Raw genomic sequence first — 19,468 nt, 5'->3', positions numbered from 1 at the left:
TTAAAAAATGCACATAGAATATAAATAAGATTTACAGAGAAAAACAGACTAATCTCAAATGCATAAGTATTGAACCCCTTTGCTACTGCAGCCCTGAATCGGCTCAGGTGCAAATGATTTGTTTGAAAGGTCACAAAATTAGTGAAATGGTTTCCGCCTGTGTGTACCGAAAGTGGTTTAACTTGTATATAATCTCCCTCAGGTATATAAAGATATAAAGACATTTAAGCTGCAACTCACATAGTGATCCACCAAAGCAACCATGAAGACCATGCAGCTTTCAAAACAAGTCAGGGATAAAGTGGTCGAGAGGCACAGAGCAGAAGAAGGGTACAGGAACATTTCAAAGGCACTGATTGTCCCTCTCAGCACAGTGAAATCCATAATATAGAAGTGGAAGATGCATCATACCACCCAGACACTACCCAGGTCAGGTTGCCCTCCCAAACTGAGCAGCCGGGCAAGCAGGAAACTGGTTTGGGATATCACTCTGAAGACAATGACCATGACCTTGAGAGATCTGCAAAGTTATGTGTCTGAGATGCGAGTCAGTGTTCACACATCAATAAGCCAGTCCCTACACAAAGCTGGCCTGAATGGAGCCATTACTCAAAAAACATGTGAACTTAAAAACATGAATGAAGTTTGCGAAAAAGCATGTAGATGATATTGCAGACATGTGGAAAAAGGTTTTGTGGTCAGACGAGACAAAAATTGAACTTAAATTCCAAGTGTTATGTCTGGCGCAAGCCCAACACTGCACATTACCCAGTAAGCACCATCCCAACTGTCAAGCATGGTGGTGGCAGCATCATGTTATGGGGATGCTTTGCTTCAGCAGGTACTAGGAAGCTTGTCCGATTAGAGGGGGAATGGAAGGTGCAAAGTACAGGCGAATCCTTGAGGAAAACCTGTTTGAGTCAGCCAAGACTCTGAAACTGGGGAGGAAATTCACATTTCAGCAGGACAATGACGCAAAGCACAAAGTCAAAGCCACACTGGAGTGGTTGAACAAGAAGAGAACTGATGTTCTTGAGTGGCCCAGTCAACTTGAATCCAATTGAAAATTTATGGCGAGACTTGAAGATTGCAGTCCATTGACGATCCCCAACAAACTTATCAGAATTGGAATAATTTTGCCATGAAGAATGGACATAAAAATTTCACCATCCTACTCTGCAAAGCTAGTAGAGACCTATCCAAAAAGACTCATAGCAGTAATTACTGCAAAAGGTGCTTCTACCAGGTACTGACTTAAGAGGCTGAATACTTATGTAACCAGTAAATTTCATTTTGTACATTTTATTAGCAAGTTTTGCTGACATTTAATCTCCTCCTCATATAACAGTGTTTAGTTTAACCACTAGAGCTTTGAATTAAAAAAAAAAAAAAAAAAAAAGTTTTTTGAAAACCGTGCACACTATTTGTAATTCAACAACATTATTGGTAGGGGGTGAATACTTCTGCAAACCACTGTACATTACAAATCCCAAACTACACTTTCAAACAAGCAGAGATGTGTGGTAAGCAGTGCAGGCTAAAATTTAATACAGATCACTTAATTTGTGGCCTTCCTTTCTCTGACCGTTGTCTTTCAAGGCCACCACTGTTCCACACTCTCCCATCTCATCCATTCTCCCTGCTTGGTCTGGGAAACTGCCTTTACGCACCTCATTCTCACCTCATTCTCTCCAAAAGGGCAGCCTTTTGCATCTTCCACAGCTTCCTTTTCGGCCTATTTTCTTCCAGTTTTCATCACAGGTGCTGCCTCCCTCACACATTTGTCATGTGACATTACAAATCCCAAAGTACACTTTCAAACAAACAGAGATGTGAAGCAAGCAGTGCAGACTAAAATTTAATACAGATCACTTAAATTGTAGACTTCCTTCCTCTGACTGATTCCAAGTATCTTTCAAGGTCATCACTGCCAACATGAAAATCAGCTGGTTGCACTTGTTTAAAAATAGATATCGGATATCTCCTTACCTGGGCAAGATGGGCAGCACTGCCCATGCCGGATGGAGGGGTTGTCACAGGCAGGAACTGGGCAAGTGATGAGGGCACACATCTCCCGGCTGTTGTGGCAGTAACACTCTCTGCAACCGTCATGCCAGTTTTCCCGGCTCTCATGACGCCTACCATCCATGGACAGGCAAGAACCAGTTTTTACTGGAGGACCTACTGAAGTGGACATTTCTGGTGAACACAGAGGAAGGGAAAGGCACATTTTAATTAGGACTCCAGCGGCAGGAGTGCTCAACTAGAATCTCAACTCAGTGTCAGGTAGAATTGGCATATGGTCAAGCGGAATGCTCCATGGCATTTTTAGTAATAACAAAGTAAAATGTTGACTAAGCATTAGTGGAGGTAAAACTTTAAGAAACCAGAAAAAGGGGTAACCCTACACCCTGCTTGTATAAGCCACGGCTAGATTGTACTGAAACATTTTACAGTACAGGGGACTCACCCTGGATAGCATTAACCATCTATCATTGATTATCCCAGAATTACAAGTTGATCAAAGGGAGCACTAACTTAAACAGATAAACAATGGTGACGTTTAATACCAGAATTGGGGGCAAAAAAAATCTTTATCTGCCTTTGCAGCAAATATAAAAAAGTTGCTTTGATCTGTTTTCCTACATTTCCTACATGAGGATGTGTATTTAAATATTAAGCAGACATAGATTAAATGTGGCTGATTAATAGCCAATCTACTCCACTGCATAAATATTTCAGCATTTGTGTTTATTAAATATTCATCATAATAAAAAAAAATAAACACTTTTGTTCTGGTTCTCAGCCATGCACATAAGTGATACACTGGTCAGAATGATTTTAAACAAGCTCTGCAATTCTTCCTTGAAAAGAAACAAGCTAGAACAGTAGCACTTACTCAAAATATAATTAGCACTATTCAGAGAGCAAGTCGCTGTACCAACAAAAAAAACCCACAGATATCTACTGTGGGTTCCATGGAAAATGTCCCCAGAACTTTGGTAAACAAGTGGTATCTCGAGGCACGTCACTCTATACTGTAGGAATTAAATGGACTTCATACCGTTGTTTGCAGTTTTAAAATTCATTTCTTGATTGACAATTAAATAATACAAAAGTATTATTAAAAAAAAAAAAAAAAAAAAAAACGAAAACAAAAAAACAACGTTTTGCCCTTAGAAAAGCTATTTAAATTTAAGTGTTGATGGGATTTTTTTTTTTTTTTTTTGTGGATTTTATAAATGTGTGGATATTCCTGTGGAAAAAAGAAAAAAAAAATATTTTATTTGGGTCAGTACTCAAATCAATAGATGCAAGTTTAATACGACTAACCAGTAAAAGAAAGATTTCTATTAGGCTGGGTGGTCCTGAGGGTTACATTGTTGTCTATTCTTGCAAGCCCATGCAATCTCCACTTAAGTGCTACAGCCCCATATGGTTTATAAAAATAGTTTTAACATATTTTAATTTGTGTTGTTTAAATGTCCATTTCAATTATACTGTTTCCTGTAAAATTTACCCCGTTCTTATATGTTTGTAATACAGTGGAAGCCAGAACCAGCTATAAAAATATGACAAAATTTGGCTCTGTACTCTACGTGATAAAACTGGTCAATACGGTATGCAGTAGTTAAACCTGTCCTGCATCTTTTTCATGCTAGAGGGCGTGATCTGACTAGAAACTGGTTTGTCACAGATTACTACTGTAATACATTGTTTCACCAGGTGTCACACGCTGAATCTTGTGAATACCAAAAGCTTAATGTCATTTTTATACTCTACTGTACGATTGTGGTAACTGCTCTAATATCCTGAAGCCTACAGTATATCATGAACACAAGCAATGCTTCTGCTGAAGAAATGGATAAATGCAGCATGCTACAGCTCAAATGAAAATAGTTATGGTGATATTATATAAATGAACTGTAGAGGCTGTCAGTGGTTGCTCTGGGGCTAAAAAAAAATGCACAGGGAAAAAAACAGGGGATGAGGAGTATCTGCCAGGGAATTTAACATAAGAACAACAATTGATTTGGCTAAACATCACTAATAGTAAAAACAAAAAAAGTGTATGAACACCAACAGCAAGCTGAGCAAATAAATAAATAAACATTTATGATTATTGGTAGTAACGGTAATAATATAGGAGAGAGCGGGCTTGCTTGGTCATGCGACTTAACCCCCTTTCACATTGGCACTCCTACCTGGGTCCGGACCCTGGTTCTGGCTACCCGTGTCACAATCCTGTGTAGTGTGAAACCACACACCTAGGTCATGCCCGGGTTAACCTGGGTTCCTGTGACCCACCTCAGGATGTGGGTCAACATACTTTGACCCGGGCTGAGCCTGACAAAATGCATGACGGTAGATGGAACGTTTTTATTTATTCTGTTTAGCCATATTTTTGTTGCTTGAGACACACCATGAAAGCCAGATTGCAGCAGGGATGAAGAATCTAATCAACATTTGGGCCGACAGTTCAATCCAGAGAAGCTTGGATGAAAGTGTCTGTAACAACAACAAGTTGCTTCCGGGGCATTGATATGCACACTGTGCACTTGCGTCTGTCACCCAGGTCAACCCTGCTTTATCAAAAGCATTGTGAAATCATGTACCCAACCCGCATGACACCAGGTCCAGACCTAGGTAGGTTCCAACCCGGGTAGCGCATGCCAGTGTGAAAGGGGCTTTACAGTGTATTGTGCCTAACCTAATATAACTTATTTAAACTGATTTATTTATTAATTAGTTATGTAATTAAGAAAATGTTAAGTTGATGTATGTACACAGTGTATAAATGTGTTATATCACATTACATTATTTTGGTTATTTTTATGAAGTTTGAAAATGTGTTATTCCAAATGGAGCCAGTGGGCCTTTATTATGCACTTTACCTGCTGAATGGAGTACTAATGTTATGCATACATTTGATATTTAATCAATAGATAATAGCATTTATGTCTATATATGTTCTTTTTCAGTCTGCAACGCCTAAATCAGGATACTGATAATCTGGATTTCTGCTTAAATGGGATACAACTCTGGGAAACAGTTGTATTTATGTTGTTTAATTGGGACATGACTTCATTTAATTGGGATACAGTATTTTCAAATGATGAATGGAGATCGCTTTTCAGACAGGTTTCCGTAACACAGTGCACTGAGTACATGATTACGCTGTGACTTCTGTAAATTGTGTAAACCACGTTGAACTTTTGAAGGAGCTAGTCTCAGGCTGCTGTGGCAAAGAGAGTTGGCGTTTCTAAAAATATACCAGAACGGCTGACTTAGAGTCTGTTAACACAATGCATGAGCCAAAGTTACACCTTACCAATATGTTTTCAGACAACATTTTTGATCACTTACTTGAGCAAACCAACCTTTATTCTATGCAGCAGATCATCTGTTAATATAACTACAGATGAAATTGAGTAATTCCTCGGAATTCACAGCTTGAGTGGGACAATAAAAATGCCCTCTTATCGAATGCATTGGAATGATGCGCATCATTTCAGTTTGATTGCAGATGCAATGCCCCGGAACCGTTTTGATAAGCTTCGAAATGTCATACATCTCAATGACAACAGCAACATGCTCCCCAAACACCACCCGCAATATGACCTACTCTTCAAACCCACTGGTCAAAGAAAATCTAAAAGCAATTCCTATTGAAATGATTATCCCATTCAAAGGAAGGAGTTCTTTTAAGCAATATATCAAAAATAAGCCTCACTAGCAGGGGATAAAGGTATTTGTCCATGCAGGAGCAAGTGGAATTGTCAATGACTTTGGTTTATTTTGGCAAGGGCACAACAAAGACCAATGAGAAGTCCTACATTGGCATAAGTGGAGACATTATGCTGAGACTTGTAGAAGGGTCTCCCATCTGACCAAAACATAAAAATCTACTTTGTCAACTGGCTTGCATCCTATGATCTTATTGCTGTCTTCAAGGATATAGGATTTTGGTCTGTTGGGACAGCGAGATCAAACCAAGTCAATGGAAGACAAAACACTCAAAACAAAAGGACATGGAAGCTTAGATTACCGCACTGACCAGGAAAAACACCTCCATTATAAACAGGTTTGATAACACTATGTAACACAATGTTTGTTCCTGGGTAGAGTAAGTGTTATTTCCTAATTGCTTATCCCTCAAAAGTATAGAAAATGACTATTATTCCCCACAAACTTTGATTTTGTGACCAGGACAGTGATATTTCAAAATATCACTATTTCCAATGGGAAAACGGGCAAATGTGTGTCTTTTCTGTATTTACAGTGTAATCGTAAATCTTGAAAAACTACTCACTTCTAAATCTTTTGTAGTCATTTTTGTATTACTTTAGTATAAATACATGTTAATTTGGATTCATATGTTGTTTTTTTCTGACTTTATGTGAACGAAAAGACACACATTTGCCCGTTTTCCCATTGGAAATAGTGATAATAGTGAAATATCACTGTCCTGGTCACAAAAGCAAAGTTTGTGGGGAATAATAGCCATTTTCTATACTTTTGAGGCATAAGCAATTAGGAAATAACACTTATTACCCAGGAACAAAAAAAAAAATAATAATAATTTGTTACACGGTGTAATAAATCTGTGCACATGATCTCCTCTTTCATTGGGTGCCCACCATCTGATAATCTGAAGCATTAGTCTGTTGCTAAAAAGCAGCATGTCCAGGTTTAACGACCAGCAGCTGTGAAGATGTACAATAATCACATGGGAGGTGTTAATGTGCACAACATGCATAATGTGCACGACAGTGCTGCAAACAGCTGGGAGTAAGTCACAAGCCCCTACTAGCATTCCTATTGGAAGAAGCCCATGCATTACTTCAAGCTGGCAATCTCTGAGACACAAAAGAGGCCGACCATCCCTGGATTCCCAGGAAGATGATACACCTAAACCCAAGGTTTTCCCAGAGACCAGCGGATGATGTGAGACTTGATGGGATGTCTCATTGGCCTCAGCATGTGGAGGGAAATCAGAGGTGTAAAGTAAGCTCTATATAAATCCTAGACCCGTATCTGATGTGAAGAATGTGGATTAGCTTTGTGTCTTACAAAAGACAAGAACTGCTTCAAAAACTTCCACATGAAGTAAAAACACAACAACATAACATCAAATATTATTTAGAAAATGCAGATATTAACGTTTTTATGAGGAAAACACCTTAATTGTTAGTTTGTGCTTCTGAAATTACAGTTATGTTAAAAATGTTTTTAGTGTATTCAGATACTTCACATGTATTTAAATTGTTTACAACATCTTATAAAATTACAAAAACAATGGCACATGTTTTTTACTTCAGTGTTGCCCAATGATCCCAAATGGACTCATGTTGTAATTTGAAAATAAAATATGAAGTTGCAATTTTTTTTCTTCAAATTTCTAATATTTACTGTATTTATACGTCATTGTATGAATCACTTAATTTTCTGAGATTTAGAAATAAATGTGAGCTGGAAAGGGTTAAGACTGAGAAGTAATTGAATGTGTTTCTTAACAGTGCACATTAGTGACTACTAGTAAGCACATTAATGTATATTAGTGACTACTAGTGCGAACAGTAATGGTGTGAATGTTATATATTATTTTGTATCTAGTTTAACTATTGTATGAATTTCGTTTTGCTGGTGACACAGAACTATCATTGAAATCATGTGGAAAACACATGTATTTTGCAAATATATTTTTTAATATAATAGTACTTTTCCTGACAAGCTTGTGAGGTGATTTTATCTTTTCATAGTTAAATAAAAGTTCCCTTTCAATTCAAAGATGACCACCCACATTAGTTTTCGGAATGCCTGCCTCAGGTGAGGTACTCCCTGAGCATTTTGTCAGAGCTGCCGATAGGCCCCTCCGTGGGGTGACATCCTCGGTCCTGCCTATCGAGGGATTAAATAGTGAACCTGCAGAGACAATTTCCTCTTTTGCCTTTCACCTATGGTAAGGTAAGCTTCTGTCTTACTAAACCTGAGTGTGTTTTTGAAAGAGCTCTTCTGAGTCGACTGCAGTTCCCTGAGAGCTGGTTTTGTCGCTTTCGTGGAATCAACACCTCTATTTTCGAGCTTCTTGCTGCTTCCTTCACAGCCTGCATCGCTTACGTCGCAGGCTGTCTGTACTACGACTGTCTGTCGTATGTGAGTGACTGCCTGTGCAGTATTTGATCAAAGTGTGTGTGTGTTGTCTTTTCAGCCTACATTCTCGGGGAGAACACCATTCCCCCGTTGAGAGTGACTCCGCCAGGTGCTGTTCGCACAGCTTGTGCGAAATAAAAATCAAAATACATATTATTTGTGTGTGTTGTTGTTGTGTGTCCAGTGTGTTGACACTGTCGCATAACTACTTGAGATACTTCCTGGTACCAAAGAAAGACGCCGACGTTTGCCCATCCTAGACCTGACACTCCTCAATGAGTTTATCAAGGAGAGGAAGTTCCAAATGCTGACTCACCATCACATTCTCCAGTCCTTCTGGCTGGGCAACTGGTTTACCACCATGGACTTATGGGATGCGTACTTCCACCTTCCTGTTCACCCCGTGCACAGGAAGTACCTCCATTTGGCCTTTCAGGGGAGTGTTTACGAGTTTTCCGTGCTGCCATTCGGCCTCTACTTAGCTCCTTGTAAGTTCTCAAAGTGCGTGGACACTATCCTGGCCCTCTTGTGGTTGCAGGGGACCAGAGTATTGAACTACCTCGACGACTGGTTGATTTCTTCCCAGTCGTGAGAGAGAGCAGTGGCCCACACAGCGATTGTGACAGAGCATCCGGCAAGGCTGGGCAAGGTGGACACAGTCTCAACTGCGTATGACACTGCTGGCTGGATTCCACCTGGGCGGGTAGTCGTGCACTCTACCAGAAGGTTGGCTACATCTTGAGCCCTCTTCAGAGGGGCCTCATTATCCGATATTTGTATTGTGGCTACGCCGCATAATTTCTCCAGATTCTACCACCTTAATGTGCTAGATCCTTCCCTGCCTTCATTAGGCATGAGGGTCTTTTAGGTTGCACGCTCGCACTGCTAACCCTTGGGTTATGCGGTTCTGATGAGTCTCTCGTTTCCTGCTGTTCCTTCTCCCTCATGACTGCTTTGGTATACTTTCCCAAAAGTAATGTTGGTGGTCACCATCGAATTGAAAGGGAACGTTAGGTTACTTGCCGTAACCCCTGGTTCCCTGAAAGAGAAGACGACCACCAACCAGCGAGGTCGCATTGGTCACCCTCACGGTTTCGATGCAAAAGAGGAAATGGAGGGGCCTATCGACAGCTCTGACATAAAATGCTCAGTTAGTACCTGACCTGTGGCAGGCATATCCCACAAGTAATGTTGGTGGTTGTCTTCTCTTTCAGGGAGCCAGGGTTACGGTAGGTAACCTAATGATATGGTGCTGTCCCTTTTCATTATTTATTTATAATGGCAGTAATAATATTTATTTTCTGTGCTAATAAAGATGGATGGAAACTCTTCCACGAACATTTGTAAAAAACTCTAACTGTAAAATTTCATCTGCAAATGTCAGGATGAACAAGACGCCAATGATTCCAAAATTGTCAGCACTTATTTCTCAGAAATAAGACTGTGTTACATGATTGGGAATTTGATGTTGAGGGCATTTATTACAGCAGAGTGGTATCAGGAGTGGACCAGCAATGTCAAGTATGATGGATTCAAAGGCAAAAAGGGCTGACTAGAAATCGGAAGGGCATTTTTTCTATGGGGATACTTGCACAGACAGTTCACAGTGAAACCACAACACTACAAACTTGTAAGGGACAGAATAAACTAACAGCTCAGGGTAACAAGGAAAACAGAAACTATGGCTTCAGCTGTATTTTTTTCAGTTATTACATATTTCACCACTTCCGTGCAATATGTAGTTCCTCGTGAAAATGTAAATTTCTAAAACTCTAACTACACTCTAAGAACAGTGTAAACAGTGCTTAATTTGTGTTGTTCTACAAATTCTTGTGTGCTTTCAATATAGATAGTCAGATGCCTGGGACGTTCATGTTTGGTACTAGGCAGCTGAGTGGGAGTGAAGGTGAGCGAGCAAGCCAGGGCAGAGGTGTCTGAGTCTTTTTGTCCTGCGATTGCTTTTGATTTATTTTTCTGCGCACACTATTACAGTACTTTATATATATAACGTGGAACACGTGACTGCAAATGAAGCACTGAGGCCCAGATTTATAAAAGGATTGTGCATGTTTTACAACCATAAAACGGGCGCAGGGGTTCTGAATTCTTGGATGGGATTTATAAAACACATGCAATGGCATTAACATGCAATTAATATATGTGATTTGCGGAGGCAGTGTCTCTGTGCGCTTTAGCCCTTTATGCATATGTAATTCTGTATATGCGTGATTATTTTAAGAACTCTGAAAAGCAGGTGTTAATTTGCCGCAGTAGGCAGTAGGCTATATAAAAGGCAAAGTGATGTGGGAGACTTGTCTGCAGCAAGAAGGGGACATCGTTTTCAAGGACAAACAAACATTTAATAACATTTTGTAAAGGGCTGATTTTTAAACCCTTTTGATCAAGTCAGTTTTTAAATTACGGTTTATAATACTGGTACCGTATTGTTTTGCAAACTCAAATTTTCAATACATGTTTCATAGCTTACATGACAAAACAGAAAGTCTGCAAATAGAGAATATAAAATCCATATAAAAAAGGTTCTTAGAAGCACCTAAAAAGGTCTCCCCACAGTAGCAAAGCAAGGTTCTAACGAGAGCCTTTACTTCTTAGAGTGTAGGCATTAATAAAAGAACAGTGGAGGAGATGAAGAAAAGATGGAATGATATTCCGAGGCACACAAAAGAAAATGTCTCATATGCAATGAGGGCTCATCCTCCACCGTTATTTTAGTAATGCCTACAGAATGTATTTTTTGTAATGTGGCATTCTGGTATTTAACAATACTGCTTCAGGCAGTATTGTTAAATTCAAGTTGGAAAGAAAACATTAAAAAAAAAAAAAAGGACAGCACGACAGATGATGTAGTTAGTTTGTAGCTAGAGTAAGTACAGTTTTTGGACCATATATACCATTTTATTTTTCACTTTGACATTACGGAATTTTTTGTGTTGATCAGTGGCTAAAACTACTAATTAAATCCATTTTGATTCCATGTTGTAACACAAGAAAATGTGGAAAAGTCCAAGGGGGGTGAATACTTTTGAGAGCCACTGTATGTTTATATTTCAGTTTTAAGGAATTGTCACCATTTCTTCCATCAATTTTTTTCTTTTTTTCAAATCAATGATTTAGCTTCAGTTAGTGTTTAAAACGTGATACAGTGTCACATAATTTGAACCGACATCATCTTGTGTAAATCCAAAGTCAGAGTTTCCGGAGCACTGCAGTATAAGGTACCGCACCTACCACATAGCAGAGACATTTTCCATGGAATTGCAAAATAACAAAGTTTACATTTTCAAATCTTCCATTTCTTATGTATTTTACCTACCTTGAGAAAAGTACAAAAACAGATGATGCACTTACCTCTGCATTTGCAGATAAGGCAGCCAATATTGTCTTGCTCGAAACCCACTGGACAGTCTTTGTCACATGGTACTTCTGGGCACTTCTTGCAGCGGCAAGTATCACATCCATGCTTGTTCTTCCTGTGTGGCACAACAGAGAATTAAGAGCCTAAAAGTCCTGCCTGTCCTCTGCCTTTTAACTAAATCCTACTTTATTCTACTGTTGAAGTCTTGATAAACAGCTTCTCTGCACAGTGCACTATATATATATATATATATATATATATATATATATATATATATATATATATATATATATATATATAGTATATATATATATATATCATAGGAAAGTTGTGTATATAATGTTCCTATTTCAAACTCAGCACAATGAGCAAGACTGGAAGACATAAAGGTAGTGTGGTAAACCGGTAACACCGAATTTGGAAATGGATTGTTCTTATTTTATTTTCCTTGCTAGTCCTAGTCACTTTGGAACTTACCATTAGAAACCAGAAGTGCGAGTCCTGTATGTAGAAACTGCAACAGATGAGGTGTTGATTATTATTGTGTTTGGTATGACTCGTGTACATTTGGTTGCCTAGCATGCCACTGGATGTGAGGGTAGCTTAAGAAAGAAAACTGACCGACATGCTGATATGTTTAAAGGGCTTCATTCAGTCAGTACAGATATTAAAAAGCAGTTCAAATTGAAAGTGCGACAAGGATCAGAGTGAGCTGCTCAAGCCAAAAGCTCCTGCTAGAAACAATATAGGCACATACAGTCAAACAGCACAAATCAGTGTACAAATGTGAATTCATCTCTTTAGTCTAAATAGAAGTAGTGGGTTATTACTCTGTACCAGCAATGTGTGAAAAGGCTTTTTTTTAAATCTTTCACTCCTTTGTTGAAATTTTTTTAATGTAGCCTGACTTTTTATCATGAAGTCACAGCTTTTACTTGTTACCTGAAGAACACCTCAGCTCACAGTACTTACAGTAATGACTATTTCATCAGCTTACTTGTCAAAATAATTGCTGCTAAACCATTAGCACAGGTTTCTTTAAGTTATCTGTGAATTGGAGACCATTCCTGGAATCCAATAATAATTTTTGATGGGTGATAAAATCGTGGGTGTAGAATGGAGCAAGGGGATTCTTGATGAGCCACAAATATTCAGAATCATCCTCTACCACCCAGGAGAGGAAAACTGAGAAAAACATGAGACTACTTGACAGAAAATATGTTTTTCACATCTTCGTTTTCAGGTTCCTCTTTTAAATATCATTAAAAACTGTTAATTGTGCAACAGTTTGGGGGTAAAGGTGGAGGCTTTGATGCTTTCTGTACAGTAGGTGTTCAAATTAAATGTATTTGTTGTTTCTGAGGAGCTGAAACTCAGCCTGACTTGAGTGTATCTAGGGCAGAGACATCTAAGATGGTAGGTATACAAGCAGGGTGTCAATCATATCCAACACCCACACTGTTAGACTTACAGCATATCAGAAAGAGTAATTCTCCTAGGTCCTTATTGGCACCCGGAAGAAAATGAAAACAGTATTGTATATTTCACGATGTTTTTTTTTTTTTTTTAAGATTCTAGATTCTACATGAAGGTAAATATATACAGTCAAACCTGCTCATGCAACCACCTTTATTTAGCGACCACCTAGTCTAAGTGACCACTTAAAACACCTCCCAATGACATTTGTGCATTTATTTAACTGTATTAAGCAACCTCCTGTCTAACGTGACCAGCAAGCACATTTCTCTTAACCAGCAATGGACTCAAACCTGTATAGCCCCCTTACACAGGGCTATTGTTATAAGAAAAGTATGGTTTAAATGGTACATCCTAAATTCAAAGGAATACGGTCACCATTTTAGCAGTCTTTTATCCATAATCAATAAAACAAAAGGTCCTTCCTAGATGACTAAAATTAAAGTTATTAAAGTTGTAAAGACAGCAAGTGCCAGAAAAACTGCTGAAAAATGAGAGACTAGAAAGACGCAGATACAGTATTTTGAAACGGAAAAAACTAGGACTTGAAGTTTTAGGTTTTTATTTTTGTTCACGTGATCGTGTTTTGAGACTATTCAATATCTTAATTAAACTGTTAACAGATTTCACAATGTTTCAATAAAAAACATTCTTTACTAAAACAAAAAACCCTGTGTCACAAGTATTATTTTTTGCACGGCAGTTAACCAGGCATAAGAAGTGGTGGTTTTGTGGCTAGCTTTGCCAATACATACATTTCATACTGGACCGTCCCAGTTAAATTTAAGGACCTAAGCCGACAGACTGAGCTCTCCACAGGAAGCATGCGACAATAACCAGATGAGGGTCATTTGCCATTCCAATAGCTGCTTGGATTTGTGCTGATTGCCACTCTCTATGGAGTCCAATAAAAGCTAACATCTTTGTGGAGAATAGAAATCAGCACATATACAAGTAGTTATTTTCAACTGTTTTAATCGTAATTGTGAATTAGCCTAATCAACACCCTATACCCTCACATAAATGTCACACATTACTTATTCAATCCGACAACCAAATAACTGGTATGCTCAGCTGAGATGCAAATCCTTGGAGCCATATATAGCCACAAATTCAAAGGCAAAAGCAACAGTTCTAGAAGAAATAAAACAATGTATAAAACTAGTAATTGCTTGGAAGAATACTTTGCTTGCTCCTAACTGTTGCTTGCTAGCTTTATATTATTAAAATGGTTCCCTTTCAAGTACAAAATGTAACCATTACTTTCCATTGGGTCTCCTGCACATGCACCCTCTACAAGCCTGGTTCAGGCTTGTAGAGACAGAGCCCACCTCTGTCTAAGGGCACTCTCCTGGCGCTTAGACGTAGCGCTGGGCAGTGTCACTAGAACAGACGTCATCACTATGGACGTGTCCAGCCTGGGCTGGGGCGCTGTGTGGAATGGCTGGGGTGTGAAAGGTGTGTGGAACCCTCCCAGGGTCAAGCCATGCCTAAACAGCGGCTGTCCAAGTGGATAACAGACACGGTCAGGACTGCCTATGAACTGGTCAACTTGCCCCATCCAGAAAACCTCACTGCCCATTCCACCAGGGTCCTTGCAACTTTGTGGGCTTTATTCCAGGGTACATCTGTCGAAGACATATGCAGTGCAGTGGTGTGGGATACTCAACCTACCTTCACCAGGTTCTACAGACTGAATGTCGTGGGTCCTCAAAACCCTGGCTTTGAAATTGAATTAAAGTGTTAAGGGCGGCTTCCCAGTTGACCCTTACAACACAGGCAGTTTTTTCAACCTAGCTACTTGTTACTGGGGTTCCAAATGGTAATGCGCAAAGCAACCTTCGGCTTAGCCTTGTAGCATTTAAGTCATTCCACAATATTGCCTTTGCGATGGCTTTGGTACATTAACCCATATAGTAATGGTTACATTTCAGACTTGAATTGTAAAATAATATAAAAATAACATTTTTGAGCATCTTGTGTTCAATCCTTAGCAGCACAAAATAAACAAAAACAAAAACATGCGACAACTAACATCTGTGCATGCCCCTGGGGCTTTCATGTTTTAAAATCCACTATATAGCTGTCATGTATAAAACGTATAAGCATAACTAAAAAAAACATTTGGAAATATTATATGTCATGTTTTGGAAGAGTTTGTAGATGTCATGCATAATCTTCGCTGCATATATAATGTGTATTTTGCTCCTTTTATAAAACCATACTGTATATTTCAGTATAAAGTTTAACACAATGGTCGGACACTGCCACAGACAGTATATTCATGTTCTTCAGCAATGTATGCTGTTTTAGAGTTCTATCCCTACCCACTTCAATGACATGTTTTAAATCATTCTGAGCTCTAAGTATTGGACCAAGCATCTAATGCACAGATATAACATTGAATGAGACTACATTTGCACAAACTGAAGGGCAGTTGGACTACGGGTCATCTGAAACACAAAGGGGCTTTTGTCCAGTCCAAGTAACAAAATATCAGACCTGCGACCCAAGCATCCTGTTTTTTTTTTCTTTCTGATGTTTGTTTAAATACTTGCTAATTTTTCAAAGTCTGTTTCTTCTTTTTGTCTGTTGGAATTTGGTTTCAAAAGCAGCATAGAACATTATGATCTGGTCTAAATATAGAACTACTTTTCTTCCTCAGCTCTAGTTTGATATTGGCTGGAGTACAATAATCCGTCACATATCCGACTGCGGTGGGGCCAGAGTAAGGGCGGATATGTAAAAAGTCGGATGAATGAATCCTGTTTTAAATATCATTATACACAGATGTAACAATTACTATATTCACACAATTATTGTTTTGAGATTCAGCTTTTATTAGGGAGCTCCATTAAATCCCTTGTTTAGAAAGATACAGGGTATTAATGCTTGTGACAGAGTAGCTGTCTGCCATGTGGGTGCGTGGATTCACTGCTGAGAGATGGAGGTTGAAGTTAATACGCCCCGTAGGTGAAAAGGATTTATTTACATATCATAACACTGAACGGCTCACATGAGACTACCAGCAATTGCAGTGCACGGAGCACATACAACAAAGCGTACAAAAACTTTGGTAGGATCTACAATATCTGAACTAATCTTCTCCGTTCAAACAGTCAGGGTGGATATGTGACGGGCGGATTCACGACAGATTACTGTAATTGGCTATAATGTCTTCAAACTAGGCAGTAACAAATACAAATAAAACATTTAACACTAAGATTTTTTTTTTTTTAAAAGAACAAGAACTCACATGTATCCAAAAGGACATTCCTTGTCACAGACAACAGGCTTGCATTTCTTTGGACGTGGGCGGCACTGGCAGATTTCACAGCCATGGGCATCTGTCTGGAACCCAAACGGGCAGTCGAGGGCACAGTCTGATATCAGATCACTACACAACTCCTTTCCTTGAAACATGAAAAAAAAGGAAATGTAAATGCATGCTAGTTTAATTTTTTTAATAATTTGTATGAATTTAGTGCTCGTGAATTGTGAGAGAAAATGCAGAATTGTTCCACATTGTGTGGTTTTGTGGTATGGATTATTGTGCAATTGTAAGGCTACTAACTTAATGTAGTTCAACTGCAAAACCATCATGTATGCCACAGACCCCCACTAATGCCATCAGTCTGCTTCTACAATAGTAAACTTCTGTGACAGATGTTTTGACTATATACGCCCATGGGTCTGTCTCCGAGTATAAGGGCCACCATGGTTGAAGATAAACAGTCTTGATGGTTGTTGGTCAAAAGGAGGCATATCATTTATATGGATATGTTTTATAGCAATGAACATGGAATTATACCTCCCAACTAAAAGGGGGGGTCACACTTCATCCCTAAGGAGCGTGACTCTCAAGCTCCATGAAACTGAGGTACTTAGAAAACTCGTCAGATTCCTAGGTATTCCAGACTTTAGGAATTCTAAAGTACAGCCTTATGAGGCGGAAGATTAACAAACTTACACACCAGTGTTTTAAGCCACTGGTCTTGCTTTTAAAATAATTCCCTGAGGGACAGGAGCCATCTTCACTGATGAAGAAGTTATATCAAGCTTGGTTTACATTAATTTAAAAAAAAAAAAGAAAGATTTGATTTCCATTGCTAGAGGCAACCACGCACTGTTCTCTGGAGCTCACTGCTTCCAATTTACATTTAAATGAGGTTACAGAAAAAAAGACATAACATACATTTACAAAGCTTTCTTTGAACAATAGGAAAAAGTATTGAAACAATAAATACAGATTACTTATTATTTTTATCACCACCATTATAAAACAACATAACAACAACAACAATAAAAATAATAACTTTTTTATATTAAAAAAATAACTCTTTTTGTATAAAACACTCTTGGCAGCTGCCTTACATCATGTTTACTTCATGAAGCAAACGTAAAGTTGTTACCTAGTCTCTCTAAGTCACCTTGGATAAAGGGGTCTGCTAAAAAAAAAAAAAAAACTAAACTAAAAACTAAATAAATACATAAAGGCCAAAGTCTAAAAATAAGATATCTGTTTTCTAGGATAACCTAGGTAACTTTAATGAAGTGACACAAAACAGAGTACTTACAAACCAGGAGGGATTGTATTTTGTAATCCAAAGCATCTCCACAGGCAGATTCTACAGCAGTAGCTGAGATGAAACAACACTAATACACATTGGGAATTATAGAAAATAATTCAGATGTCAATTCTCCACTTCTCTGAGACCTGTGGTACGGTTGAGACCTTTTGAATCATACAAGCAATTCTAATACTCTTATACAGTATGTAGAGGGTGACCCAGTGTTTAGAATGAAAAAAATAAGTCCAGCCACAATCACTTTTACTGTGTTATGTGAACAACTCATGCACCACACCTCTACATACTGTATCAACATATATCTACTCACTACAGATTTCAAAATACCAGCCTCATCCCTACTTACAGTACAGTAGATACACTTAAAGGGAAATTGTGAATAGGGTGTACATTTACTGTACAAAGTTTTGTCTGACAGGGAATGGATCAATGGAAATGTTATCAATACTACAGTTAATTGGATTTTAAAGGATTTTAACCTTTATAACAAAAAGGGACCTCTGTCCCAAGATAAAAGGTCATATAGAAATGTGTATTTATCTGTACTTTAGAATAACTTGGTGTGAGGCTTAAATCTTAATGTACAGTAATTAAGAATTTGACATTTTGTTTGTAGGTCAAAAGCCACAGTTAGTCTTACTCATATCTGCTTTAGGTGAAAGTTCGTAGTTCCAGGGGAATTGGGAGACTAAGTAAAGATAATATTGAATATATAGATTTGACCTTTGACATGAGTTGCTTAGGACAAAGGTCGCTGCCACTGTTTTGTGCATTCATTGTCCTAATCTGTTTAAAGAAGACAAGGAAATACTTCTGAGATAAGCTAATATTTAAAATTGTATACTATGCCCCAAAGTGCATGCCCATTATATATTTTATAAAGTCGCTGAAAATATTTTCCAATGGCAAGGTTCAAAATTAGAAAATGTGTTGTTGAACCAAAGATGTCTACCTCAAATATAAAACATGCTTTCAAAAAACATAGCTAGAAATAGATATTTTTTTGCATGGCGTGACTCAGTATGGTACAATGCCACAGCTGCTGCTGTGCTACAGAACATGCAACTGTAACTGTAATATTTATACTGATTAATTAACAGTGTACAAACTAGCACAGACCTTTCACCTGCAGCTATAACAGGTACCCCAAACAATCTATAGGTATCAAGAGCACCAAACCCTCTACCCACAAACAAAACCGGCTTGTTCATAAGTTATTGCTTAAATTAAAAAAATTAATAAATTGCTCAAAAAAACTGCTATATTCCAATGTCTTGCAACTGCTTTGGCATAATGAGATATCAGCTGAAATTATCAGCTGATATGTAAATGCTTCAATGCAGAGAGGTGCATGTTATTAAAACCTGCAGAATACGGTGACCCCAGTTTCATGCAACAGTTGGATGGTGACCAAACGTAGGTGAGTACTGTTGTTTAAAAAATTGCTTAAAATGAAGTTACATTCAAGAAATTTAGAAGAACAGCAAAAAATAAAAATACACTTAAGGTTTGTGTGTTGCACACATGCATAAACAAAATGCCCTGAAAACTTAAGGAATTATTTTAATGAAGGGCTGTAATACAGTAAAAAGCTGAATAAACAAAAAAAGGAAGTGAAACCTACATTATATTTTGCCAGTCAACTGTTTCAACTGTTGCATGAAACTGGGTTTACTGTGTTCTGCTCAGTGGAGGCAGTGCCTCCAAGTTCTGTGAGTCCACTATATTATATATATATATTATATATATATATATATATATATATATATATATATATATATATATATATATGATATATCTGTGACACACACACATATACACTTGCTAAAGTATTCAGACCCCTGACCAATTCTCTCATATTACTGAATTGCAA

At 38.2% G+C, this 19,468-nt stretch overlaps 1 protein-coding gene across 2 annotated transcripts in view; it reads right to left on the bottom strand.

Annotated features, from left to right (window-relative positions):
- Positions 1-19,468, bottom strand: part of crim1 (cysteine rich transmembrane BMP regulator 1 (chordin-like)) — a 264,844-nt gene that overhangs the window by 45,573 nt on the left and 199,803 nt on the right. For both annotated transcript variants that reach the window (XM_041252822.1, XM_041252823.1), the window contains 3 exons: positions 16,263-16,419; positions 11,524-11,645; positions 1,990-2,199 (listed from right to left, as the gene is read on the bottom strand). In XM_041252822.1, coding sequence (XP_041108756.1) covers positions 1,990-2,199; positions 11,524-11,645; positions 16,263-16,419 — 489 coding nt within the window. The remainder of the gene's footprint in view (positions 1-1,989; positions 2,200-11,523; positions 11,646-16,262; positions 16,420-19,468) is intronic.

Source organism: Polyodon spathula, chromosome 6 (assembly GCF_017654505.1).
Source record: "Polyodon spathula isolate WHYD16114869_AA chromosome 6, ASM1765450v1, whole genome shotgun sequence".
Lineage (NCBI taxonomy): Eukaryota > Metazoa > Chordata > Actinopteri > Acipenseriformes > Polyodontidae > Polyodon > Polyodon spathula.
This window is presented reverse-complemented; position numbering and strand designations above follow the sequence as displayed.